This window comes from Malaclemys terrapin, chromosome 3, assembly GCF_027887155.1.
Source record: "Malaclemys terrapin pileata isolate rMalTer1 chromosome 3, rMalTer1.hap1, whole genome shotgun sequence".
Taxonomy (NCBI): domain Eukaryota; kingdom Metazoa; phylum Chordata; order Testudines; family Emydidae; genus Malaclemys; species Malaclemys terrapin.
The window spans coordinates 27,405,941-27,433,878 of NC_071507.1; the positions used below are offsets into that span (position 1 = coordinate 27,405,941).

Genomic DNA, 27,938 nt, shown 5'->3' on the forward strand with positions numbered 1-27,938 from the left:
TTATAGGTGAGACTGTGCTATAACTGGGTAGGGAGAGGAACCGCTCCCCGCCCCAGCTCACCTCCGCTCTGCCTCCGCCTCCTCCCTGAGCATGCCACCGCTGCTCCGCTTCTCCCTCCCTTCCAGGCTTGCCACGCCAATCAGCTGTTTGGCCCGGCAAGCCTGGACGGGGTGGGGGGAGAAGTGGAACGGCGGTGGCGCACTCAGGGGAGGAGGTGGAGATGAGCTGGAGTGGGGAGTGGTTCCTCTACGCCCACCCGTTACTTGCTGCGGCCCTCCCCGCCCCTGTTCACCTCCACTCCGCCTCCTTCCACGAGTGCGCCGCAGCTCCGCTTCTCCCCTATCTCAAACTGCTGATTTGGCGCAGCAAGTCTGGGAGGGAGGAGAAGCACAGCTGTGGCGCACGCATGGGAGGAGGCAGAGCGGAGGTGGGCTGGGGCGGAGGGGGGCGGGGCGGGAAGGGCCGCAGCAAGTAACGGGCAGGCGCAGATGAACCGCTTGCGGTAACACAAATTTGGATATAACGCGGTAAAGCAGCCCCATCCCCCGGAGCACTGCTTTACTGCGTTATATCCAAATTCGCGTTATATCGGACCGCATTATAATGGGGTAGAGGTGTATCTAAAACTAGAAATAAAAAGTTAACTCTGTGGTCCTATTGTAATTATGCAAAGTGTGGGCAATTACTGGGGGTTTAGAATCTTGCTGGCACCCATTTACTAGGACAATTAGCTGTAGATGGTTTATTTACCTGCAAGCCTTCTTATGGACGTGGGGGCCAGCCTGTGGGTAATGAAGAATAAGGTCTTACAGTGATATGTGACTATGTCACCTGATACTGGAATCCATCTTAAACCTGGTTCTTTTCCATTTAGAACACTGGCTCTCAAACTTTTTTACTGCTGACCCCTTTCACATAGCAAGCCTCTGAGTGTGACCCCCCCTTATAAATTAAAAACACTTTTTAATATATTTAACACCATTTTAAATGCTGGAGGCAAAGCGGGGTTTGGGGTGGACCCCCCATGTAATAACCTCACGACCCCCTGAGGGGTCCCACCCACCACTTTGAGAACCCCTGATTTAGAAGGAAGGGTGGGAACCCGGAGAGAAACAAAGAAGTCCCGCCTTGTGCAAAAGCTATAAAAGGGGGTGGAATGGAACAAAGAGGGCAGCAGTCATGAGAAATCCCCTAGTTACTCGCTGAGCTGGAACTAACAAGAACTGTACCAGGGAAAGGATTGGGCCTAGACTAAGAAGGAGTCAGCAAGACAGGGTTCTGGAGTCCCAAGCTGACAGGGAAAATGGGCTTCAAGGTAGTTTCAGCACACCACAGCACAGACAGTCCCAAGGGGGGCTCTGTGACCGAACCCGTCAGACACAGCTCTTTGTAATTAAACATACATATTTGGTGTTAAAAATACCCATCTAATTTGTTCATATCAAATATTTTCCAAATGATGGTGTGATGTGTTCCCTATAAATATATATTTATTTCACACATGGTGACAATATCCATGGGTTAAATTCCCTTATTTCTGCACCCATATCATAACCGAATTTGTTATGGCTGTGATGCACCCTCCCCACTGATTCTTCTCACCTGAGACTTATTTTCATATCTAATCCCTGAGGATCGTTTAAACAAATGCTTGATTTTTCAAAGACCCTGCCTGTCAAAAAGGTTTTCTTCTTTCTCCCCACGTATAGATGAGATAAGGCAAGGCTGGCTCTCTGCAGGCCAGAAGCATAGCCAGCTTTTAATGCTCCCTCCCCACCCTAGGACCACCTGGGGACAGCCAAGAGCCCTTGGCTCCAACCGTGGCCGTATGCCAGGTAAGAGAATGAGCCTCGCCTACCCACCCTGATTTTGGAGGTTTTAAAGTAGTCTCTCTCTAGCAGGTCCCACGCCTCCAATTTCACCATGTGACAAACCTGGGGTCTTCTGAACTTGGTGCCCTGGTACAACTGCCCCCCTCGTCAACCCGGTATATTTGCCCCCCTCCCTGCGGTGGCTGAGACAATGCTGCTGCCCAGGTCACGGGGACTGTGCACACGCACCTGAGGCGCTGCCTACAGGCCCGTTCATTAAGGGTTGGGGGCGGCGGGGCTCGACTACACCCAGCACCCGCCCCTCTCCGGTTTTATCAATGGGAGCGGGTCGTCTAGATACCAGTGAGAATTCCCCCCCAACCCTCTCAAGTCATGCTCGCAGGCTCGCTTCAGCTCAACGTTGGGAGGGAATGCGCGCCCCTAGAGCTCTGGGGTCCCGCAACTCCGTACTTTATTGGCCTTGGCCGGGCTCCGTAGCCCCGTTGCGCGTTACGCAGGGCCGCTCCTGGAGCGCTTGTGAGGCTGTTGCCATGGTAACAACAGCTCGCTCGCGCCTTTCCGTGTCACGTGACCGTACTCCGGCTTTTCACGTCTGTTGCGCCCAAGGTGCGGGTGGAGAGGGTAGCTTGTGACCCGCCTTCGATCTACCATCTTGGATTTTGCGTCAAGATGATGGTGCCGAAGAGTGAAGTCAACCCACCCCGTAGCCTAGCATGAGATTCTGCGTTGACGTTAGCGCGTTCTCACGTCCGGAAGTGTGTCGGTAGGGACGGGGCGTGGTTGGATTGAGCCGCGGCGGCGGCCCTGGGCAGTGGGTTCTCCGACGTGGACAGCGGTAACTACCGAGGAGCCGTGGGGCGATGGCGGCGGCTAGCGCGGAGCTGCAGGGGAAGTACCAGAAACTGGCTCAGGAGTATTCGAAGGTACCGGGCCTGAGACGCCATGATGCCGATACTCTTCCTCTATCACGCTACTTTCCAGTTACTAGCACCGATCCCGATCCTGGGACCGTAGTGCGAGAAACTGTTACCTGTAGGAATTTGCTACCTGTCGCAGTTATTCGTATGTAAGGGATTGTGTAAACAAACAAACAAAAAAAACCACCCTGCTATCTGATGTAATTTTCTACTAGTAGCTGCTAATTGTTACCATTAGCAGTTACTGATACCTAAGGTGATTCTTATTTGCTGACTTATCCTAATTTGCTAAACCTTGACAGTAGAGTGGGATGGAAGTATAAAATCTTTGGCTTCCAAATGACCCTGCCTGGTGTACATATCAATTACCGCTTAATAGAGGATTGTAAAAAATAGTGAGGTCATTTAAACATCATTTATTTTGCAGCTTCATTTACTGTGCTGATAATGTAGCATTCGGACATTGATACTTGTGCCTAAGTGACCTGTGGGTTCTATTCATTTTAGTGGGATGTGGGACATGTGGTGGAGAATTTAAACTCTTAATTTCCTTGTGTCAATTATACTTCTATGCTGGTGTGATCTCTGACCATTACAGTTAATCAACTCAGCAGGCAGGTACAGGCAGCAATGCACTTGTCTTGTTGCCTTGACTGAGAGAGGTTTCTGATCAAATGGAGTGTAGATTCCAGGAAGCTCCTGGGGTAATATCTCGTTGGAGATGAAAGGGCTTGTTCAAATGAGATAAGAGTTTGTAGTGTAAAGATGAGCCAGATGGGTTTGTCTCCATTCTGATATATTTAGTCTCTGGGGACTGGGTAGAAAGGAGAGAGAAGTATTTTGGATTTCCTGTTTCCCTTACTGAGGGCCATCTATACTCACCTGAAATTTTTCCTGGCAGAAGCAGTTCCTATCTATTTATTATAGGGTCAAAATATGGCTGCCATCACACAGAGGCATTACTGGTGGTGGAGTTGAGAAGAGGGACAAGAAGTCCTTTCCCTTCCCCACACACTCCCATGTATGTGGAAGCCATACTGTTGTTGCTGCCTAAATATCCTGATGGCAAATGGGTCGGGGGGCAGAAGGCACTGCCAGCTATACTGAGCACCTCAGAGGAGCCATGAACTGTGTGGAGTTGTGATGCTCTGTACCTCAGGTGGACACCCTACACCCCCATTTTCATCTTTATAAAATGATTGTATGGTATCCAGTGCAAAGTTTATCATGTTGGATGTCTTCGGAAGGCTCATGATGCACTGAGCATGGTTGTTACAGTGATTGTTATAGTAATATTATAAGTTATAATTTCATGTATATAGTTGTGAGGCTGAAAATGTATCCTCATGGCTTAAAGCAAGCCCATGCAAAAACTCTCCAAGAACAGGGAGGCAGTTCACACCTTGTCAGGGCATGGATGGGACAAGCCCAGCACAGCCTCACAGGAGCAATGGACACTGGCTTAGGCAGCAACAAAAGAATCTGTTAGGCCCTCGAAGGAGTCACCCCTTTCCTTTGGGCAGTTCAGGACTATGATGAGGTAATGCTCACCTGACTCTGAGGGCAGGGGGGCAAAGCCAAGAGGAAAGAAAGGACAAGATAAAAGGGAGAGACATTTTGCCATGCTCTCTCTCTCTCTCTCTCCCACCTACATCTACAGACACCACCACCACCAAGGGACTGAAATGCTGATCAAAGGGGAGAGCCTGACTAAAAAGCCTCTATGTTTTTAAGGACATTGAAAGTTTTAAGATCAGCTTAGAATGCGTTTCGCTTTTATTTCATTTGACCAAATCTGACTTGTTATGCTTTGACTTATAATCACATAAATCTATCTTTATAGTTAATAAATCTGTTTGTTTATTCTACGTGAAGCAGTGCATTTGGTTTGTGTGTGTCAGAGATGCCCCTTGGGAGAACAAGCCTGGTACATATCAATGTCTTTGTTAAATTGACAAACTTATATAAGCTTGCAGCGTCCAGCAGGCATAACTGGGCACTGCAAGACGGAGGTTCCCAGGGTTGTGTCTGGGACCGGAGATATTGGCTACAGTCATTTGCTTGCAAGTAGCTGGGAGCAGCTTACATGCCAGAGGCTGTGCGTGAACAGCTCAGGAGTGGGGGTTCTCTCAGCAGAGCACGGTAAGGCTGGCTCCCAGAGCCAAGGGTTGGAGAGGTCTAGCAGATCACTGGTCTAGATAACACCAGAGGGGAATGTCACAGGAGTGTATTCATAGAATATCAGGGTTGGAAGGGACCTCAGGAGGTCATCTAGTCCAACCCCCTGCTCAAAGCAGGACCAATTCCCAACTAAATCATCCCAGCCAGGGCTTTGTCAAGCCTGAACTTAAAAACCTCCAAGGAAGGAGACTCCACCACCTCCCTAGGTAACCCATTCCAGTGCTTCACCACCCTCCTAGTGAAAAAGTTTTTCCTAATATCCAACCTAAACCTCCCCCACTGCAACTTGAGACCATTACTCCTTGTTCTGTCATTAGGTACCATTGAGAACAGTCTAGATCCATCCTCTTTGGAACCCCCTTTCAGGTAGTTGAAAGCAGCTATCAAATCCCCGATCATTCTTCTCTTCTGCAGACTAAACAATCCCAGTTCCCTCAGCCTCTCCTCAGAAGTCATGTGCTCCAGCCTCCTAATCATTTTTGTTGCCCTCCGCTGGACTCTTTCCAATTTTCCACATACTTCTTGTGGGTCCCAAAACAGGACACAATACTCCAGATGAGACCTCACCAATATCGAATAGAGGGGAATGATCACGTCCCTCGTTCTGCTGGCAATGCCTCTACTTATACAGCCCAAAATGCCATTAGACTTCTTGGCAACAAGGGCACACTGTCGACTCATATCCAGCTTCTCGTCCACTGTTACCCCTAGGTCCTTTTCTGCAGAACTGCTTCCTAGCCATTTGGTCCCTAGTCTGTAACAGTGCTTGGGATTCTTCCGTCCTAAGTACAGGACTCTGCACTTGTCCTTGTTGAACCTCATCAGGTTTCTTTTGACCCAATCCTCTAATTTGTCTAGGTCCCTCTGTATCCTATCCTTACCCTCCAGCGTATCTACCACTCCTCCCAGTTTAGTGTCATCTGCAAACTTGCTGAGAGTGCAGTTCACACCATCTTCCAGATCATTTTTTTTTTTTTTTCTCTTCCCCGGTGCGGGTGGCCCCAGAGTTTAAGCTCTGAAAATGGTCCGCTACTCACTTGATCCAGAGAACCCCACCAAATCATGCAAGTCAAGGGGTTCTAACCTTCGAGTCCACTTCAAGAACACTCGTGAGACAGCTCAAGCTATCAAGGGCATGCATATCCGGAAAGCCACTAAATACTTAAAGGATGTGACCCTAAAAAAGCAGTGTGTTCCCTTCCGTCGTTACAATGGTGGAGTTGGCAGGTGCGCTCAGGCCAAGCAGTGGGGCTGGACACAGGGGCGTTGGCCTAAAAAGAGTGCAGAGTTCCTACTGCACATGCTCAAAAATGCTGAGAGTAATGCTGAACTCAAGGGTCTTGATGTGGATTCTCTGGTAATTGAGCACATCCAGGTCAACAAGGCCCCCAAAATGCGCAGGCGTACCTACAGAGCTCATGGTCGTATCAACCCCTACATGAGCTCCCCCTGTCATATTGAGATGATCCTCACTGAGAAGGAGCAAATTGTTCCAAAGCCAGAAGAGGAAGTTGCTCAGAAGAAAAAGATCTCTCAAAAGAAGCTGAAGAAGCAAAAACTTATGGCTCGGGAGTAAATCTGACATAACAGATGTACATAAATAAAAAAAAAGAAAAAAACTAGGAAATTGTCCCCTAGCACCAGGAAATTGTCCCCTACATTGTATTTTGCTACACCTATTCTGTACTAGTGAGGGATGCCGTCATTCCCCAGTGCTCCTGGTGCCCCAGCGCTCAAGAAATAATAAATGACACTTTAGCTGTATGACAAATGCTTAGGCAACATCCTCACAGTACCTATTAGATAACACTCGATACCAAACAAATTTTGGGAGTAGAGAGAACCAAGCCCACATTTCTATCTTTACAGGACTGTTTAAAAAACATTTTACAAGTTGAATTTTAGGGCTATAACATGAAAAACCCTTAATGAAAGTCTAAGCATTTAAAAATACATCTTTATTAGTCCCTTTACACTGCATAGAAAGTCATACGGTCTACTAGTAAAGAACCATTGAATGCGCACACAACATTGAGTAGTGCAAAGCATTATAAATAGTATTTTAAATACTTATGAATTCCTTTTGAAAACAAACTCATAGGCAGAAAATCTACCATTGTGCTTTATACAGACTTCCACTTTTGTCACGGTTACATATATCAAGCAACAAGGTACCACCACAAAAATTACACCCAGAACTGTGGTGCTCACATCACCTTATTGCTCTCTGATTTAATTTTTGAGACATTTTCTTGAGCGTTTTCCCTCACTGTTAAAACTTAACTTGTTTTGTCTTGATAGCATTGTCACTTCTCAACAGCTCAATCACTCTTATTACTGCAAGGTGATTTAAAAAAAAATAATTTTTTTTTAAGCAGCATGGTGGATTTGATTTAAATCATGATTTAAAGGAAGACTCGATTTAATCATGGATTTTACTACATAAAAGTGAATTCTTGTTGGTTGTATTAACCTTAATACATATTCTTCGCAACTCAGAGATAGATGTAGGTTTCATTTTTAGACGGTACACACTATACATTTTTAAAGTGAGTTATGTTGATAACTTTTCAGATTAGTTTTACAGCTATATCAGGAAATGAATGATTGTTTGGTCATTTCATTTACCTTTGGTAAATGAAGTAGATAGTTCACCTCCTAGTGACTTCATAAATATCTCCAATTCAACAGGTTGTTAATCATTAACATTTGGAGGATTTTCTTGCCATGCTGTATTAGGAGGAGAACATCGCCAGACAGACATTTAAATTATTTTATTTAACTAAAACAATAATGTTCTGGATTTTTTTCTTCAACAGCAAACATAATATTTTAACAAAACAAGCATATGAATTTTTGAATTTAGTTAAACATTCAAGTTTTTTAAAATTAGGTTTGTTTTTGTTAAAATTGTTTTTAAGAGTTAAATGAAATATTAAAAAAAAAAAAAATTAAAGTGACTGTCAGTCAGGTCAACATGAGAAACATATTGGCTTTTGCAGCTAACTCAGTTGTCTTTACCTTCATTTTTCTGTTTGTTCATAATCTGGAAAAGAAAAACAAGCTTTCCTGCTTTTTCAGGTCCCAAACGATTTATCAATTTGGAATGAATTAGTCCAAAGGAAGAAAATATTTTTTCTACACCGGCAGAAGAAGTTATTGCTGTTAAGTGATATTATCACTTCAATAGTCTCTGAATCCAAGTGCTTGAGTCACTTCCTCCAGTTCACTGGTGTGCCTTTCTTTAAAACAACATCAGCAAACGCATATTTCTTGAATGGTTCTTATTCCCAAACTGGGTCTCTTTTATGGCCTGCGGCCATTACAGGTTTTCTCTTCTAGTGAGAGAATGGTATGGTAGATCTCAAATCAATGAAGGCTACACTCAGAGTATGCTGCTCAAACAGTTTCACTTCTGTTTCTACTCCCTGTCCCTACCTTTTCACGTTTATCTCCAGACTTCTTCTCCTTGTCCAGATCTATTCCGCCCCCAACAATCTTCTATTTATTGAACTTTTTGAATCTTTGCCCTTTTAGAGAGAGGTAAGGGATTGTCCCTCTGCAAATTTGTGTACACAGAGTCAATAGGGTTGAGGTCTGTTATTTCTCACCTCTATTTATTAGTTATTTTAAAACATTGTTGCTGTTAACAAGCATGTTATCTCTGGAGACACAAATCCACAGTTTGAGAACTGCAAAACTAAGCATCTCTGATGGTATCTTCTAGACTGAGCACTGAGTCCCATTGGGTAGATAGAAAGATTAACCTAAATAATCTATACAGAAGCCCCTAGAATCCCATAAAATTGGGTCCCTAATCCATGAACTATTAGAACTCATTTACAAAACTTTTCTTAAACATTGCATGAATATATTGTCTCATACTATAGAATTAGAATTTACAATCCCTATTCCATCATGAGATACATTATAGCTCAAGGATATCTTAGTTTGTTATTCTTAAAGTTGCCACAGGACTCTCTGTTGCTTTTTACAGATCCAGACTAACACGGCTACCCCTCTGATACTTGATACCCTTGTAGTGTAGATATGGCCTTAGATATATGAAATGTTTGGGACAGATAACAGGAATTTCCTAAGTATGAGGGTAGACCAAGATTCATTCAGGTGTTTAGGCTCCAGCTTTTGTGGAACTGGCCTTATTGCACTCTAAAAGCTCAGGAACAAAGAGGCACATAAGAACAAAATATCATGTATTTATTAAAAAATTTTGATGTCAGAGTATGTAACTCATGTTTTTAGAATTCTTGTGGTTGTCAAGCTATCTTGGGGTTGTAGATGTGTATTCATTATGTTTTGAAGGCCAAAATTATAAATGGGTTCAACAAAGAATTAGATCAGTTCCTTAGCTGAGATAATCAGGGATGCATCCCCATGCTCTGGGTGTCACTAAACATCTGACTGCCAGGTGCTGGGAGTGGACAATGGGATAGTTCACTCAGTGAGTACCTGTTCTGTTCATTCCCTCTGAAGCACCTGGCACTGGCTGCTGTCAGAAGAGAGGATACTGAACTAGACAGACTATTGGTCTGATCCACTACGGCAGTTCTAATGTATAGCAAAAATTACAATAGATTTTTGCCTTTGAGAAAGATGTTACATGAGATAGTATACTGCCTTTATTGAATATTTGAGAATCAAGTTCTACACACAAGCAATGGCATGTGGAAAAATGCTAACGGCTGGATTGAAAGGCAAAATAACAGTTACGAAAGGAAATCCTCATTGGTGGATTAAATGAAAACAAAGTTTTGAGACCAGGCCAGAAATTCAGTCAGACTGGAAGTCAGATGATCCAACAGAATAAACATCTCTAAAAATAAGAAGAAAAAGTTAGACTTAAAAATTCAAAATTTGAAATCACAGTAAAAAACATAGCAAGTACAATAATAGAAACACAGATGTCATTGCTAAAACTACTAGCAAGTACTTACACATATTTTCAATAAGTATTTATTGTTAAAATATAAATTGAATAGCCCAATGACATGCATCTGCACAATAACAAAGCTAAATGATGAAGTGCTAAGAGTAATTCAGGGAATCCCAGCAGCAGATAAGACAAATTTGTGAACTGCTATGATACTTTATGCAATCAGATACGCTGATAAGGGATTCTTTGTTTCTGAGGGGGTATATGTAAAATGTTTCACTGAATTGAGTCTCCTGCAGCACTTCAGTAGGTTACATTAGGCAGGGAGCAGCTGCAGTGACTAGGCATTGCCTGTGCCTTTAAGAAAAGCCATTGGGATGCCTGTGCCTGTAAGCATGGGCTTCCCAGGGCTGGGTTCTAAGAGGTCCTGTCTGTGGGTGGGGAAATAAAAAAGTCCCTCTGCGCCCCTTCCCCCCTCGCCCTATTTTTTTTGCAAACACTGATGTCTCAGTCCACCAGGGTAACTGTTACCGCCTGTGCCATGGTTTTGCCCTCTGGTAGCGCCTCACCCCTGTGCTTAACCCTGGCTCCTCTCCCCTCATCCCTGATTTTGCCCTTCAGCCCCTCTCCTAACCCTGCCTGCAGGTGCTTGACCCCCCCCCCCCCCCAACCAGTCAATTTCCACCCCCTGCTCAGATCCTGGCTACCCCTCTCCTCCGATTTGCCCCTTTTTTAACTCCTTTAAAAAGCAGTCTGCAGAATCCTATGCCAAGTAAGAGTAGGGTGAAGGGCCAGTGGCTTCAGCAGATGTTACTGAGCATACTCAGTGCACCCTAAGTAGCAAATTCCTAAAGATAGCCATTTCTCACACTACACCATTGCTGTTGTAAAGTGCTGATCTGAAAGTGCTATGCGAGAGCTCCATATTAGATTGTCACATTTTCTAATATTGATACTGCGGCTTGTGCTCCATCACTGGCGCACTCCTCATCTTCCTGGCCCTTCCTGATGCCTTGGAGCATGAGGGAAAGTAACACTGCAGTCAGGGATTGAAAAATTTATTGCTGTGATATGGATGTTTCTCGTTTAGCATCTATGAGTTTGCCTTCCTTGAAGGAGAGGAAAAGCTTGAGAGGGCTGGGAAGACACTGTCTCTGTTTTCTCTCAATTTCTCAAAGGGCTGACCTGCTTTCTGGAGAGAGAAGCTAGGGAGACTTGCCTGCAGCAGAAGGGAATGGTAGAGCAAAGCCCAGGCTGCTGGTTATCAATGGCAATGCAACTGGTTGTAGCACTCCCTGCTTCTCCGTTCCCCACCAATTCATCTGTCATAGGTATTTATTTGATGGGGGTGTGCTTGTCTTCAATTCCTACCCTCCATACTTACCCCTGGTTGGATGGACTGAGGGTTTGCTTCCTTTCTGCTCAGGCTGGCAGTGGTGGGCATTCACCACTAGTGTTTGTTCTGCCCCACCTTTTCGCAGTACTTTGGAGGTAACTTTACTTGATCCCACCCCTACTCCAAGGTGGATATAGGGTGCCCTTAGTGTTTTCTTCTGCCTTACAGCTGCCCAAGTGGCTACTCCCTGTTACCTCTTTTCACCTTCTCACTGCTGCTGCTAACCTGAGGGAACTCTAGGAAGCTCTTTTAGACATCCTAGGGGGGGTATGGTACTCCTTTTCTAAGTGCATGCAGATTCTCCAGTTAGATGAAAAATCCCATATTGGGTTAACAACACTGAGTGTCCATTTAGTTTAAGAAAGGACAATCGGTGGAAAGTGAATGCTGCAGATCACATGCAGGTTCTGGTAACATCTATATAGGAAGAGGCAGTGCTCAGATATTGTGCTTCTTAGCAATAGAAGCATTTGGCAACATATTCTGACCAGGTTTGGCGGTTTGTCCCTGATTCTGTTGCTACTGTCCTCCTGAAATTACAAATTTAGTGGCTGCTGTCAGCAACCATGAGCTGCAAAGAGTCTAAACCAGTCACAGACAATGTTCCCTCTAATTTTTTATGTCCTCATGCAGAATGAGTTTTGTTATGTGCACCAATATTGAGGTGATGTGTGGCAGGGGTGGGGATGAGGAGTTTTGGGTATGGGAGGGGGCTAGGGCAGAGGGTTGGGTGCAGGAGGTGAGGGCTCTGGCTAGGGGTGAAGGTTCTGGGGTGGGGCTGCGGATGAGGGATTCGGGGTGCAGGGGGGGTCAGAGGGTTGGGGTGCAGGCTATGGGGTGGGGCCAGGGATGAGGGATTTGAGGTGTAGGCTGTTCTGGGGCTGGGGTGGGGAGAGAGGACTCCCCCCATCCCTCTCTCACGGCAGCAGCTCGGGGGAGGGGCGCCTCTCCTTGGCAGCTCCGGCCTATTTCCTTATGAAGCTCTATTCCAGAAGTGCTGCAAGCTGAATTTAGCTTCAGAATTGTACCCCTTGCAGAGGGATTTTAGTTTTATCACCTTCTGCTGTCCTATTGTATCTTAGAAATTTAAAAAATGCTCAGGGAGATATTGTAGAGAATTTTGCTACTTTGATCCTCAATTTTTTAGGTTCTAGTTTGTTTTGTGAAAGAAGCTGAGTTGAATGTCAAAAAAGGAGGGGAACAGAACATTCCAGCTACACTGGAGTGGTTATGACTAGAGTAGGGTGAAAGTTTTTTTGTTTTTTGGATTAATAGTTTATTTGCAAAAACATGCAGTATTGGGTCAACAGAAACTATTTGGAAATTTGACACATTTGCTGAATAGTTTTGGCTTTTTTTTTTTTTTTCTTCTTTGAGACTTAAATGCCATTCACAAAATGACAGTAGGAGAAGGAGGTGCCCTCCTTTATAACCTTACCAGGCCTAGTGACTATTCATTGTCATTCATAGTGGCAATTCACAGTCATTTTAGTGTAGTAGTTAGGCCACTCACTTAGGATGTGGGAGACCCAAGTTCAAGTCTCTGGTCCAAAGACTATTTGGACCTTGTCTATATACAGAGTTTTGTTGACGCAAGCTACACTGATCAAAAACCGGTATAATCACATGGTTTGTGCATGTTCACACAACTCTTCTTCTGTCGGCGGAGCGCGTTCACAGTTGGTGCTCTAGCATTAACAGTGAGAACAATGCACTGTGGGTAGCTATCCTACTGTGCTACTCGCCACCTTCTGCACCTAGGAGTTGTGAGAAGGCAAAATGGATTGCAGTGCATCATGGGTGTGGGTTCAACGTCCCATGATGCAGTTTTTAGTGTCCCATCATTCCACGGGCTTCCAACTGTGTTGCATGGTATTTTTCAACAGCCCCAGTTTACTCTGTACCTGACAACTCTGTCAGAAAGGATGGATCCTGTGCTGCTCTCTACTGTTGTTTTCACTGTTATGAATGCAACGCAGCTGGTTATGAAGTATATCATGAGCACCCACTCTCAACAGGAATTAGAGGTGCGTGACCTGCTGTGTGCCATGGGAAGAAACACCACCAGATTACTTTTGGCATTCATGGAGCAACTGCACACTGTGTACTGTCTCTTTTGGGCTTGGGAAGCAAGCACTGAGTGGTGGGATCCCATTGTTATGCAGGTCTGGGATGATGAGTAGAGGCTGCAGAACTTTTGGATGCAGAAAGCCACTTTCCTGGAACTGTGCTCACCCCAGCACTGCAGCCCAAGGACACCAAAATGAGAGATGCCCTCTCGGTAGAGAAGCATGTGGCAATCGGTGTGTGGAAGCTGGCAACACCAGACTGCTACTGGTGAGTTGCTGTCCCTAACTGCAGCAGGGCAATAGATGGCACATAATTCTCAATTTTGGCCCTGGACCAGCTTTCGACAGAGTACATCAATAAAAAGGGTTGCTTCTCTTTGGTAGTACAGGCACTTATGGATCACAGTGGGCATTTCACTGATATCAACGCAGGGTGGTCCGGAAAGATGCATGATGCACACATCTTCAGGAACACTGGCCTGTACAGAATGCTGCAAGCAGTAACTCTCTTTCCAGAGCAGAAGATTCTAATGAGGGTGGGGGGGTGTTGAAAAGCCCATAGTGATCCTGGGAGACCTAGTGTACCCCTTACTCCCATGGCTCATGAAGCCTTATACGGGAAACCTGGACAGAAGCAAGGAGTGCTTCAACAATAGGCTGAGCAGGTGCAGGATGACTATAGAATGTGCCTTTGGCAGATTAAAAGCATGCTAGTTTTGCCTTTATGGCAGGTTAGACCTAAATGAGGAAAATATTCCCATAGTCATAGTCGCCTGCTGTGCGTGCCATAATATTTGAGAGGCTAAGGGTGATAAGTTTCCCCAGGAGTGGAGCATGGAGGCTGATTTTGAGCAGCCAGATACCAGGGCTATTAGAGAGGCACAATGGGGAGCTATTTGAATCAGGGAGGCTTTGAGACACAATTTTGACAAATGAGCACTAGCAGTGTGTCGTTCTGTACAGCACTCTGCCATGCTTTGTTAACTTGTTGCCTTGCATGAAAATTTTGATGATTCCTGGCCGTGATTTGTAGTCAGCAAATGATCATATTCTCACTGTGTATTAATTCCACCAGCAACCACTGTGTGTAGGAGACAAAGATTGGGGTTTTCTTTCAGAGTGTTTTTATTAAATACCAATTAACACCACTCACAAAAGGCTTGATGGGAAGGGTGATAATAATGAAGGGCAGTGTAGGCTCTAATAGCTGTGTGCATCATTTTGGAAACTGTCCAAAGGGGTGGAGTGAACAGGATACCGAGATGGGCTGAGAAGTTTCAAGGAACGTGTGGGAGGAGTTTGGGGAGGACATGGAAAGCAGTTCTGCACAGGGGGCCGAACACAAATGTATTATGCCTGCTGCGTGATTAGGAACTTCAGCATCTCAGTTTGCTCCTCTATCACTTTTATCATCTGCTCCTTGCCCATTAAAATTCAATTCTGGCTTTCCATTCTGTTCTGTCTATTTTATAATTTTCTTTTAAAGTCTCTCTCCCTGCTCTGTGCTCTTGTTTTTTGGTCTCTGGGGATTGGAACACCTCCTCCTTTCTCCTCCTTGTTTGCTTCCTTATATCATGGAGGTGCTCCGCCGGTGTGTAGGGCGTTCCCCTCAAGGCCACTTCTTCGGAAGCACAATAAACAATAAACAGAAGCATGATTGTTATGCATGTACAACATTGAATCATTATAGTAAGATGCACCTCTTTTTAAATATGAATAAGTTTCTCACTGTCCCTTGGCAAGCACACAGCTCAGTGAACATCCTAAACATGGTGAGTTTGGCCTGAGGGAGGGGGAAGGGCACTCAAGATGAGGCAAAGGGTCTAAGTGTTTTTTTTTTTTTTTTTAAGGGGATCAGTGCAGGCGACTAGGGAGAATACTGTAAATTCTGCCACCATTTTCCACAGGTTGGGGTCATTGAAGCCGATATCTCACTTCTGAGAGATGCAAGGGTGCATCTTCTGCATACGTGTGGCTTCAGACCAGTTACCTATGCTTCTCACCTGTGTGCTGCTTTGGTCCCTGCACAAGTGATTGCAGATTGGCGCAGGAAACTTTCCTACAATGAGGGAAGGAACAAAGCATCTCTCGCCAACAAATCTTCAGCATAGGATTGGCGAGTACCTTCAGAAAAGTTTCCCAGAGATCTCTCTGGAGGATTCCTGTGAAATCTCGGTGTGCATTAACACACTGTTCCACAGGGCCCCCACTGTGTAGCTGTACATGAGAATGTGAATCATACCCAAACACAGCTAGCTTTGTACATGTCTATTCCGTCTGCAAGAATATACAAAAAAGATAGCTCTACCTCATATAATCGAGCAGCATGAACTAAAAAAGAACATTTACCAGAGCTCTCCTCTCCTGCATCATGCGTGCCAGAGATGGACTGCCGGATTTGGTTAGAACCCTCCAGAATGGAAAAGATGTCTTCACTCACCATGCCACCAGACGACCCTGCCGCATGCTCCACGTCGTCCTCCAACTCAATCTCCTCGTCCACCACTTTGTCCTCTGTGTTGAGACCACTGTCTCCAGCCCCACCAAAATATCTACGGGGCTCTTGGCAGTGAAAGTGGGGTCGCCATGGAGGATGGCATTCAGCTACTTATAGAAGTGGCAGGTCTTTGACGTAGCACCAGAGCGACGGTCTGACTCGCTTGCCTTCTGGTACACCTGCTTCAGTTCCTTTATCTTTGCACGGCACTGGTGTGTGTCCTGTTCATAGCCCTTACCCAACATGCCATGAGAAATCTGACCATAGATACTGAAGTTCCTATGGCTGGAGCGGAGCTGAAACTGCACAACCTCCTCTCCCCACAGTGCCAGCAGATCCAACAACTCAGGTGTGTTCCAAGCAGGAGAGTGTTTGCTGTGTGGAGCTACTGTGATCAGCTGGGAAGATGTGATATGAGCTGTCCACACCAAGCAAATAGGAAGTGGAATTTCAAAAATTCCCAGGCTTTTTAAGGGGGCAGGGTGGATGCCTATGTACCTGGATGCAAGGTAGTGGAGTTCAAACCACTGACCAGAGCGGTCAAGATGAGCGTTGTGGGACACCTCCTAGAGGCCATTTACAGTGACCTAACTAAGCACAGTGTCTACGCTGACACTTTGTCAATACAACTTTTGCCGCAAAAAGCTCCACGCCTCTTGTCAAGGTGGTTTTATTTAGTGGGCAAAGCAGGAGAGTGTTTTGTCTGTGGAAGGAGCTTTGTAGTTTGTACACCTCCACTGTTTTGTCAATGAAAGCAGACTTTTGTTGACAAAACTCTGCAGTGTAGACAAGGCCTTATTTATAAAAAGTGGAACACCATTAAGAGGAGTGATTGAGGGCTTGTCTTCACTATGACGATGTAAATTACGCTGCTTCAGTTAAGTAAACTACGTAACTGAAGTTGACGTAATCTACATCGACTTACAGCAGTGTCAACACTGCTCTCCCATTGACATTGCTTCTGCCTCGCATTGAGGTGGATTACAGAAGTTGATGGGAGAGCGCTCTCCTATCGACTTAGCATGTCTTAACCAGACTCGCTAAATTGATTCTGCTGCATTGATCGAAGCAGCACCAATTTAGCCTGTAATGAAGACAAGCTCCAGAATATCCCATAGACCAGTGGCTAGGGTATTGCTTGAAAATGTCCGAGACTCAAATTCAAATCCATTCTCCACATCAGGCAGAGGAGGGAATTGAATGCACAGTTCCCACATCCCAGGTGAGTGCCCTAATCACTGGGCTAAAGATTATAAAGAGACTACCGTCTACAGCTATTTTGTGACTCTAGTGACCTATTAAAAATGCTGGAGATAACATTTTGGGTAGAACATTTAAGCAGAAATGGATTTCTTCAATTCGCTAAATTTTTTTTGTAGCTTTTAGAATTGGTTCAACTCAAACCGAATATTTGCCAAGCACTGTGAGGGGACATAGGCTTTGGCTTTCTGGATTAATTCTACTCAAATAACTTTATGCTTGGGAAACCAATGGTCTGTTGCTTATCCTGATTTGAAGCTTTAGGAAGAGAAATACAAGCTCTTGTCACTTGGGTATTTTCTAAACAAAGCACAAGCTCATTAGCGTAAAGCTAATCGATGAAATGAGCTTGATTTCTGGTGTCTATGAAATATGATTCTTGCTTCTTAGTTTGGTGTCTGTCTATTTTGACACTTCTGTATATTACTCCTGGGGCAATTTTGCGCTAATAACTTCAGAATGTGTAAGGCCAGAACGCTTCACTAGATCCTCTAATCTGGTCTCCAGTACATCATAGGCCCTTAAATTTCACCTGGTTACCCCTCTATTGAGCCCTATAACTTATATTTAACTAAAGCACAACTTCTATCAGCTGGCAACAGACCCTAGTGGATCATACGCCAATTAAGGATAGTAGACATGCTCCCTGTGCCAGTAGCTGTGAGGAGGGAGGCATAGGAACCTGTTATATTGGCCCTACCCCTGCTGAAACTCCCTATCCTTGGAAGTTCCCAGTAAGCAACTTGCAGGTGGCTTCCCCTCCCTTTTGGCCCCCTAAGCAATTCAAAGGGAGCATAATAGGCCCACAGTATTAATTGTTGTCTCTTGATCTTTTGAAATGTTCGGCTCTCAGACAAAATTTTAGACATCAGCATTGCTTTACGTGAATTCACTCCCTTTGTGCTTCGGCCAGTGGCATTCCCAAGTGCAGTGCAAACCATTTTAATTCATGACTGCAGCTGCTGGACTCAGCCATGTCAAATTAATACAAACTACTGGTGAAGAAACCTGAATCAGAGCCATTATCAAGGAATGGGAAGATGGAACGATCAATGCCTTTATTATTAATGCTTGAGAGGTGATACTCTGAAAAGTGAATAGAAAAATGTCATTGAGGAGCTCCATCTTTGTCTCAATGATTTCCAGCTCAAACTAGCCAAAATCATAGTAAAAAGATGGGCGTTTTTTTGGCAGTCTGCAAACTCATCCTGAGATGTTAAGTCAGGCTATGTTCTCTCTGGTTTGTGACACTGGTAATGAAGCATAAGTTTTGTAATCAGAATGTAGTTAACAATTCTGTGGAAACATGAGGTGGCATAGAATCCTGTTGACTCTGTTAGTTGTGTTGGTTCTGTAGTGTGAACAAAAATAAAAGGTATCAGAGGGGTAGCCGTGTTAGTCTGGATCTGTAAAAAGCAACAAAGAGTCCTGTGGCACCTTCTAGACTAACGACGAATTGGAGCATAAGCTTTCGTGGGTGAATACTCACTTTGTCAGATGCATGTAGTGGAAATTTCCCTATGTAAAAGATAAATGGACACAAGTCAGATATTAGGAATGGCAATATACAAAAACCTGTAGGAGAACACTTCAATCTCCCTGGACACACAATTTTAAGCAGATTTAAAGGTAGCCATCCTGGAGCAAAGGAACTTCAGGATCAGACTTCAAAGAGAAACTGCTGAGCTTCAGTTCATTTGCAAATTTGACACCATCAGCTCAGGATTAAACAAAGACTGTGAATGGCTAGCCAACTACAAAAGCAGTTTCTCCTCCCTTGGTGTTCATGCCTCATCCTCCCTGATTGAACTAACCTCATTATCTCTAGACTGATTCTTGCCTGCATATTTATACCTACCTCTGGAAATTTCCACTACATGCATCTGACAAAGTGAGTATTCACCCACAAAAGCTTATGCTCCAATACGTCTGTTAGTTTATAAGGCGCCACAGGACTCTTTGTCAAAAATAAAAAGGTTATTTTAAAAAAAAAGGCAAAATAAAACTTTTTGTCTGAAAAGGAGAAATATACACAGGGGGTAGGTTTCTTTAGTAAATAGGTGCCCTTTTTGTGTAGGTGCTTTTCAGACCATAACCACACTTTAAAATTGTCTTGTTACTAAGATGTACATGATGAGCTGGATCACAGAAACCCCCTTGGGAACTGCCATCTGATGTGCCAAGACTACTACTGCCCCTGCTTTCCCTGCCAGCCTGGGAGTCCAGCACCCTGTCTTGTTGAGCCAGACATGCCTGTCTGCTCCAACACAGACCCAGGGTCTGAACCACGTGCCCCAAAGTGCAGACTTAACTGAAAGCAACTTACAGAAGTGTTCCTGTCTTTAACACTAAGATGCCCAAGTCCCAATGGGGTCTAAACCCCAAATAAATATCATAAATTGTTAGCCCTCTATAACACTGATGGAGAGAGATGCACAGTTGTTTGCCCCCCCCCAGGTATTAATACATACTCTGGGTTAATAAGTAAAAAGTGATTTTATTAAATACAGAAAGTAGGATTTAAGTGGTTCCAAGTAGTAACAGACAGAACAAAGTGAATTACCAAGTAAAATTAAAATAAAACACGCAAATCTAAGCCTAATACAGTAATAAAACTGAATACAGATAAAATCTCACCCTCCAAGATGTTTCAATAAGTTTCTTTCACAGACCGGACGCCTTCCTAGTCTGGGCACAATCCTTTCCCCTGGTACAGCCCTTGTTCCAGCTGAGGTGGTAGCTAGGGGATTTCTCATGATGGCTGTCCCTTTTTCTCTGTTCCACCCACTTTTATATCTTTTGCATAAGGCGGGAATCCTTTGTCCCTTTGGGTCATCCCTCCCCCCCAATGGAAAAGCACCAGGTTAAAGATGGATTCCAGTTCAGATGACATGATCACATGTCACTGTAAGACGTCATTACCCACTTGGCCACAGACAAGTATACAGGAAGACTCACAAGTAAAACAGAGCTATCCACAGACCATTGTCCTGGTTAATGGGAGCCATCAAGATTCCAAACCACCGTTAATGGCCCACATTTTGCATAAATTACAATAGGCTCTCAGAGTTATATTTTATATTTCTAGTTTCAGATACAAAAGTCATAATTTATACAAATAGGATGACCACACTCAGTAGATTATAAGCTTTGTAATGATACCTTACAAGAGACCTTTTGCATGAAGCATATTCCAGTTACGTTATATTCATACTCATCAGCATACTTTCATAAAATCATATAGAGTGCAACATCACAGTATATTTCTTGTTTAAGAACAATTTGTTTGAGAGTGAAGTTCATAGAAGGTAAAATGACTTGTTTTCCAAAATGTAAAACAATGGAATTGGGTTATGCTGGTTTTATACTTTTTTCAATATTATTACAACAGTGTATCTGTAACAGAACTAATACGGCCTGATTTAAAATGCACATATTTTCTATTTTCCTAAACAAAGATGTGTACTCTTGCAGATTGTTAATGAACACTTTGTATGTTTGTTGATTCCTGGCTGGATTAATAATTTGCACCTCGTTTTCAGCTTCGAGCTCAGAATCAGGTGCTGAAAAAAGGTGTCATGGATGAGCAAGCAAATTCTGCTTCTCTGAAGGTACAAGTTAAAAAGTCTTCTATTTAATTGCACTCAGTCTTGTCAAACTGTGATCAGATGGTGAAGTTTTCCGGATCTGCTTTGTGGTTAAGTGGATGTAGCTAATTGTAACCAAGGATTGATTCAGTAAGAATTTCCCATCTGCAACTATTCTGTTCCTGATGCGGTGTGGTGGGCATTTACAAACCGTCACCAGGAAGTGTCCATCTGACTGTGTAAAAGGAAGAAGTATGCACTCACAGCATGCTTTGTGTAGACTTAAGGAAGCTAAATTCTTTTGCTAAAAACAATCCATATGTGCCTTTAGGTTGTCTACAAACGAACAAAGCAATGTGTGTTGAATTGTTTTAGATTTTGTATAATTACTATTATTCTTTTGTGATTTTTTTTTAAATATTAGTCACTTTTTTATAACGCTTGTGCTGAAATCATAGTGGATTGATGAAACTTTTATGCTAATTCAGGAACAACTGAAGATGAGGGACCAATCATTGAGAAAACTGCAACAAGAAATGGACAGTTTGACATTTCGAAATCAACAGCTTGCAAAGAGGGTGGAACTGCTTCAGGATGAACTTGCCTTAAGTGAAGCCAAGGGCAAGAAGAACAAGGTAAGCTTCAAATTAAAACAATTTACTTAAAGAAAAATGTCCTGGCTTTCCATCAGTGGTCTTGTTTTTATCAGCATCCCAGTAAGAGACATAAAACAAAGTCCTTCACTTCTTTTCTACCTTTCTATCCCCATGTATATTTTTGTGCCAAACTTCCTAGCAGTAACAAATTGGTAGAACATTGCTTCACCACTTGATAGTATCTAATAATAAAGAAATTTAATTTAAAATAAATGAACATACGTTCTAAAACAAGCAATAGAGAATGCTCTGCATTTAGTGCGTATACAATACAAACCTAATGTTTAACTATATAAACTTAGACTTTTGTCTATCAACTTGTACCACACACTTTGTGGTCCCTTCTAACCCTGTGATTCTATGCAAATCTGTAAACTGTGTGGACCATGGTTTCCCATGATTTGATGAGTAGGAATATAGGAATTTATACTGGATCAAACTCGAGTCCATCTGGTCCACTATCCTGTCTTTGACAGTGGCCAATACCAGATGCTTCAGAAGAAAGTGTAAAAGAACCCTGAAATAGATACATGGCGTGGGAATCGGCCCCCTCTGACTGATTTTTTTAATAGATTTACTTAATCCCTGAAGCATGAGGTAAATATCCTTTCCAAAATTTTTATCATTAATTGATAATTCTGTATGGGTATCAAGAATATTCAAGTTGATATCTTGAGTTGATACAGTTTACTTAGAATTCTGTAAGGTGTATGAATATTTAATTTGTTCTCCTCTAGTGTGCATTAGTGTACATTTATCAACATTAAATTTCACTTACTTATTTCCTTTCCACATCTTTAATAAGTATATTAAACAACATGGGACCTAGTACAGAACCTTGAGTCACCCCACTCTGAACCTTTTGCATAACTGACCTTTTATTCCTATTTGTATCTTTCTATCTCCTAGCCAGTTTTTGATTGAAAACAGTAATTTGACTCTAGCCCCATGACTATTTAGGTTCTTTGGTAGCCTCTTCTGCCAGGATGGATTGACTGAAATCATCTGTTTTGTATTTGTCCTTTTTTTAGTTTATTTTCTAAACAAAATTCTCATTAGTTGGTAACCATTAAAACATGTTGATTTGCACCTGAATATAGCCTTTTCACTAAACTTGGTGCATCTTTTTACTAACCAGGATACACTATATTATGCAAATTTATTTAAGCAATTTATATAGCTTAATTTACATTAATTCAGAGTGTTAACAGTTGCATTTTTTAAAATGGTGAATGATGCATTTCTTATTTACTAGATGATTCTTGTTTGAGTCGGGACTTGTGTCAAAGCCTGTTTGGATGAAAATTCAGATTCAATTACAAATGCACAAAACCAGCATTTTAATTTTTGTATTGAATAAAACTTAAGTGCTGAAAACATAAGAATTTTTTTAAAACATGCTTTTTAAACAAAGGAAATATCAGTAGCTAATGAATTGAAGTGATTGTTTCTGGTCAACATGTCCTTCAAGATTTTACAGATCATAGAGCTCGCCTTCTCACAAGTAGTTTTATTCATAGATTGAAAGAGGAAAACAAGCTTTTCTGCTTTTCAACTGATTTCTTAATGCTGACTGAACTAGTCATTTGAGCTGAACTAGTTAAATAAACTCAAATGAAGATATTTTCTGTGCACTTGCAGAAGAGGCTATTGCTTTCAAAAGTTGGTTTAGCACATCAACAAACTCTGTTTCCAGGTGCTTACCCCACCAGTTTAGTGTTTGACTTCCTGTAAAACTTCCCAGCAAACATTGCTTAGTATTTTTTTTAATTTACATAATCTTAATAGATTATAATAAATTTAGGCTTTAATTTATGCTGTCAGTTTCATCAAAGGCCTTTTAAAGTCTAAATGAACTACATCAGCTAGTTTTCCTTCATCTATTACTTTATAGACACCGTCAATGAAGTCTAAAAGTTTAGTGAGACATGATCTTCCTTTGCTAAAACCATATTGCTTAGACCTATCATACCATAATCTTCCAGATGTTCTGTTCTGCTTATAATTATCATTTCAACCAGTTGGCCAAGTACAGATGTAAGGCTTTACTGGCCTCTAGTTCCTCAGATCTCTCCAAGAGCCTTTTAAAAATATAGGTGCAACCTTTCCTATCCTCCAGTCCTCTGGAACAGTGGCTATTTTTTAATAGGAGCGTAGCCATTTCATCCTTAAGCACCTTTTTATCTTTTGGATGTATACAATCTGCCTGTTGGCTTATCACCTTTCAAATTATTATTTTGCTGCAGTACCACCTCTTCTGAAACCTGAATTTCTGAGAGTAGCTGATCTTCATTATCAGAAAAGAGCAGGTCTGGGGTAGGTGTTTTCTCAGTGGTGAAATCTGATACAGAGAAATCACTTAGCTTCTCATTAGTGTCCTTATCGTCCATAATTGCTCCATTTAGCTCCGATGATTCAACAGACACACCAATTCTTTCACAAGTTTCATGCTTCTGATTTACTTAAATAATCTGTTTTTACATCTTTTGTTATTTGCTCTTCAAAATACATTTTGGCCCTTCTAATTTCCCTTTTACTTATTGCCAGGTGTGATTTATGGCTTCTGTCAGTTCAGACTTCCAAATTTTGAAGGATTGCAGTTTGGTTCTAATAGCCTCTCAGACCTTACTGTTTACGTTGCGTTCCAAGTTCCCTTTTTTGTTCAACAACAGGAATGTATTATGACACTCCATTATTGTTTAGTTAAATATCATCCATACCACTTCTTAAGGTTTTTACTTCCCTTACTTTTAAAGCCATTTTGACTAACTACATTTTATTGAAATCTTCCTTTCTAAAGTTCAGTGTCACTGTCACTTTTTGGTAACCTGCCTGCCCCAGGATATAGCATGTAATTGTGTTGTAGTCACTCTTACTCAATAGCTGAGCTACTGTCACTATTTGGATTAACTTCTGTGTCAAGAGTAGCCTCGCCTTGTCTACTCTAGGTGTTCCAAGAAGCAATCATTTAGTGTTAAGAAACTATTACTCGGACAAAGTATGCCATTTCACCAGATTAGGCCTATACAGGTTTACAAATATTGACTGAATTTTTTGAGTAATGACTAACTTGTTTCGTGTCTTCTAACCTGTACAAATAATATATTTAATGCAATTTGTGCATGCAGTTGTCATTGTCCAAGTTTAGAGATCTGGTGCTGTCTTTGAACTTGTGTTTAAATACAACCTACATATATCACTTGTAAGAAATATTTGGAATAACTGTATTTTAGAGATGTTAATCATAGCCTGTGCTTCTGTTACTGTGGAAATGTGACTAGACCCAATTTTAAGCTGTGTAAAGTATGCTTACATATTGGGAATGGGTGCCCTGTAAAACTGCATGCAATACATGGAAATACTTTTTAATTTTTATCAGAAAAGTGGAGAATCTTCATCTCAGTTGAGTCAAGAGCAGAAGAGTGTCTTTGATGAAGATCTTCAAAAGAAGATAGAGGAGAATGAACGATTACATATACAAGTGAGTAATTCTCAAAGAATTTCTCTTCTGAAGTTAGAAAGCTGGTTATATGTGAACTGCAATGAAGAAAATGAATAGTAAAGCATCCAAAAACCACTCTGTGGTAGCTCGGATCTCAGAAGTGGCTTGTCAGAATAGTGGATTAAATTGATGTTTTTAATGATCCTTTGAAGCATCAGACCATACTAACTGGCACTGCTTTGCATGTGTTTAAATTCACTTTGAATTGCAAAATGTCAGAATAACCTAATTTCTGTGTCAGATTATTTTACTCCTGGGGTAATTCTGTGCCACTGTGCAATGCAGAATTTTACAGAAATTAATGTTTTTTGCACAGATTCCACCTCCCACCCACCCCTCCGAAATGGGCTGCAGTGCTGTTGGCCGCCACTAGGGGCCGCTGGACCTGGCAGGGCCAAGCTTACACATAGAAGACACTGCTGGGGGAGGGAGGAGAGGGAAGAGTAGAGGGTTCCTAGCAGCTGCAGTTCATCACATACTCTGACTAGGGTTACCATACATCCGGATTTCCCCCGGACAAGTCCGGCTTTTTGGTACTCAAATCCCCGTCCAGGGGGAATTGCCAAGAAGTCAAACATGTCCAGGGAAATAGGGAGGCAGCATAAACCAGGGTCCACGCGGCCCCAGCACGACCCGCAGGGTCCGCAGCGCAGCCCAACCGCCCAGCTACATTGTAGCGAGCGTGGGCAGGGGAAGGGTGGGCGCAGCCGCAGAAGGCGGCAAAGGGGCCGCTGCTGCCCCCGGAGGCTGGGTGGATTGTGCACCCCAGCTGAGCCCGCAGGACCACAGGGAGGCCGGGCCCAGCCAGCAGCTCGGGCTTCCCTCGTGGGCAGGGACTCCCCGGCCACTGGGGGACCCTTCCTGCAGCCCCATCATCCTGTGCGGCAGGAAGGAGGGTGCATACAAACAGGAACTGGGTTGTCAATAGGGGTTTCTTTAACTTTCTACTCCTGGGGGAATTTTTGTTTCTCTGTATTGTCACAGACATACAATAACTCCTCGCTTAATGTTGTAGTTATGTTCCTGAAAAATGTGAATTTAAATTAATCCAATTTCCCTGTAAGAATTAATATAAATGGGGGGGAGGAAGGAGTAGGTTCCAGGGAAATTTTTTTCACCAGATAAGACACTATATTTTTTTATATATATTGTGACAAAGCTCTGTCCTTGTCTCAGTGGGTTCTGCGCTTCCTGGTGGATTTCGCTAGCCTCAGAGGCTCATTGTGACCCCCCATGTAGCCCTTCACTCTCTAGAGGCAAGGGTCACAGCCTACTGAGCCATTTTCATCATAAGCCAGTAAGGGAGGTGAGGAGAAGCAACCTTCACTCGCACAGTCTCTGTTGTCTCCCAGTCTTAGTGATTAATCTGGGCGGGGAGAGGGGGAGCCCGGCCTCGCCCTCTACTCCGGGCTCCAGCCCAGGGACCTTAATAGTAGCAGCTATGGTAGCTGACTCTTTTTGAAGTAGGACATGTACAATTCCCCGGGCCACTTCCCCACAGCAGCCTCCACTTCTTTAATATCTAAATTGGCCAAACTGGACAGTCATGACGCAAGAGGATAAATGGACACAAGTCAGATATCAGGAATGGCAATATACAAAAACCTGTAGGAGAACACTTCAACCTCCCTGGCCACACAATAGCAGATGTAAAGGTAGCCATCTTACAGCAAAAAAACTTCAGGACCAGACTCCAAAGAGAAACTGCTGAGCTCCAGTTCATTTGAAAATTTGACACCATCAGATCAGGTTTAAACAAAGACTGTGAATGGCTATCCAACTACAGAAGCAGTTTCTCCTCCCTTGGTGTTCACACCTCAACTGCTAGCAGAGCACCTCACCCTCCCTGATTGAACTAACCTAGTTATCTCCATACTGATTTATACCTGCCTCTGGAAATTTCCATTACTTGCATCTGAAGAAGTGAGGTTCTTACCCACAAAAGCTTATGCTCCCAATACTTCTGTTAGTCTTAAAGGTGAAACAGGACCCTCTGTTGCTTTTTACAGATTCAGACTAACGCGGCTACCCCTCTGATACACTACAATATTGTGGACAATGCTCCTTTAGTGTTCCAAGATTTATACTCCTCATGAGGCAGTCTGATGATATGTTGTTGACGGCCACATAAGTAACTACACTGAGTAAAGCAGCATAAGAACCTCTAGCTTGTAAAAATCTGCCTTCACTAGTAAGAGTCTATGGTGTCCATATGAATTGACATAACGTACAGTATTGGATTAAAAGGAATATTTCAGATAAGTAAATTCCTTTTCTCATTTGTAGTTCTTTGAAGCAGATGAGCAGCACAAACGTTTGGAATCTGAGCTGAAAAATAGACTTGAGGTTTTGGAAACAGATGCTGCCCAGCATCAAGCAGTGGTGGATAGTTTAACCCGGAAATACATTGATACCATAGAAAAACTGCAGAATGATAAAACCAAATTAGAAGTAAGTTTTTACAATTGTACTTTACTAAAATGCCTAAAAAGTTTTGTAAAGAAAACATTTTTGCATGTATTAGTACTTACATTGTGGGGTTCTGTTTTTTGCATAAAGATCAAGTCTCAGACACTAGAAAGAGAAGCTAAGGAATGTAGATTTCGAGCGGAAGAATGGTAAGTTCTTATGTTAAAAATAAATTTTTTTCATTTTTCTTAAAGTAAACCAACCAGAGAAGTAATTCCTCTACATTCCTACAGCAATTGGATACCGCCATATACACTCATTCTGGTAAAAGAGTTACTTAGTGCTCTGTTAGTTTCACGTCAACAAGTAACAGTGGTACATGGGTATCAAGGCCACTTTGATTTTATCTAGGAAAAGGAAATGAAATAAATTGATCTCATCTCTACATGTTGATCAGCTACTGTGTTCTCCTAGAAATCTCTCTATCCATCCTCCTTGATATCTGACAAGACAGCAGCTCTTGCACATGTTGTTAAAATCCTGTTATGCAGAGCTCTTTAGTTCAGTGTTCTTTCTTCAGCAAGAATGCTAGGTAGTTGTGAAACTATAAAGCTTGTGAAAAATCGTGGAATTGTTGTTTTAGAGGGATGTTGTCATTGTAGAAGAGACACTTGTCTGAAATGTTATAACTTGTGTAGTTACAAGTAACACCTGTAAATAAGTTTACAGAAGTAAGT

General features: G+C 42.8%; 2 protein-coding genes across 6 annotated transcripts in view; both read left to right on the top strand.

Moving 5' to 3' along the window:
- The first annotated feature begins 2,427 nt into the window (after window positions 1-2,427).
- PPP1R21 (protein phosphatase 1 regulatory subunit 21) overlaps window positions 2,428-27,938 on the top strand; it is a 78,485-nt gene continuing 52,974 nt past the window's right edge. For 2 of the 5 annotated variants that reach the window (XM_054024586.1, XM_054024587.1), the window contains exons 1-6: window positions 2,428-2,756; window positions 20,590-20,658; window positions 21,123-21,269; window positions 24,670-24,771; window positions 27,079-27,243; window positions 27,352-27,410. In XM_054024586.1, the coding sequence (XP_053880561.1) occupies window positions 2,694-2,756; window positions 20,590-20,658; window positions 21,123-21,269; window positions 24,670-24,771; window positions 27,079-27,243; window positions 27,352-27,410 (605 nt within the window). In that variant the 5' untranslated portion in view covers window positions 2,428-2,693. The remainder of the gene's footprint in view (window positions 2,757-20,589; window positions 20,659-21,122; window positions 21,270-24,669; window positions 24,772-27,078; window positions 27,244-27,351; window positions 27,411-27,938) is intronic. The other 3 variants (XR_008444585.1, XM_054024585.1, XM_054024584.1) reach the window with 2 other exon arrangements.
- LOC128835157 (60S ribosomal protein L17) lies at window positions 5,909-6,508 on the top strand. The gene has a single exon (XM_054024588.1). The coding sequence runs from the start codon at window positions 5,953-5,955 to the stop codon at window positions 6,505-6,507; it is 555 nt and encodes a 184-aa protein (XP_053880563.1). The 5' UTR covers window positions 5,909-5,952; the 3' UTR covers window position 6,508.

Coding starts and splice junctions, on each gene's coding strand:
- LOC128835157 (XM_054024588.1), top strand. CDS start 5,953: ATGGTCCGCTACTCACTTGATCCAGAGAACCCCACCAAATCATGCAAG.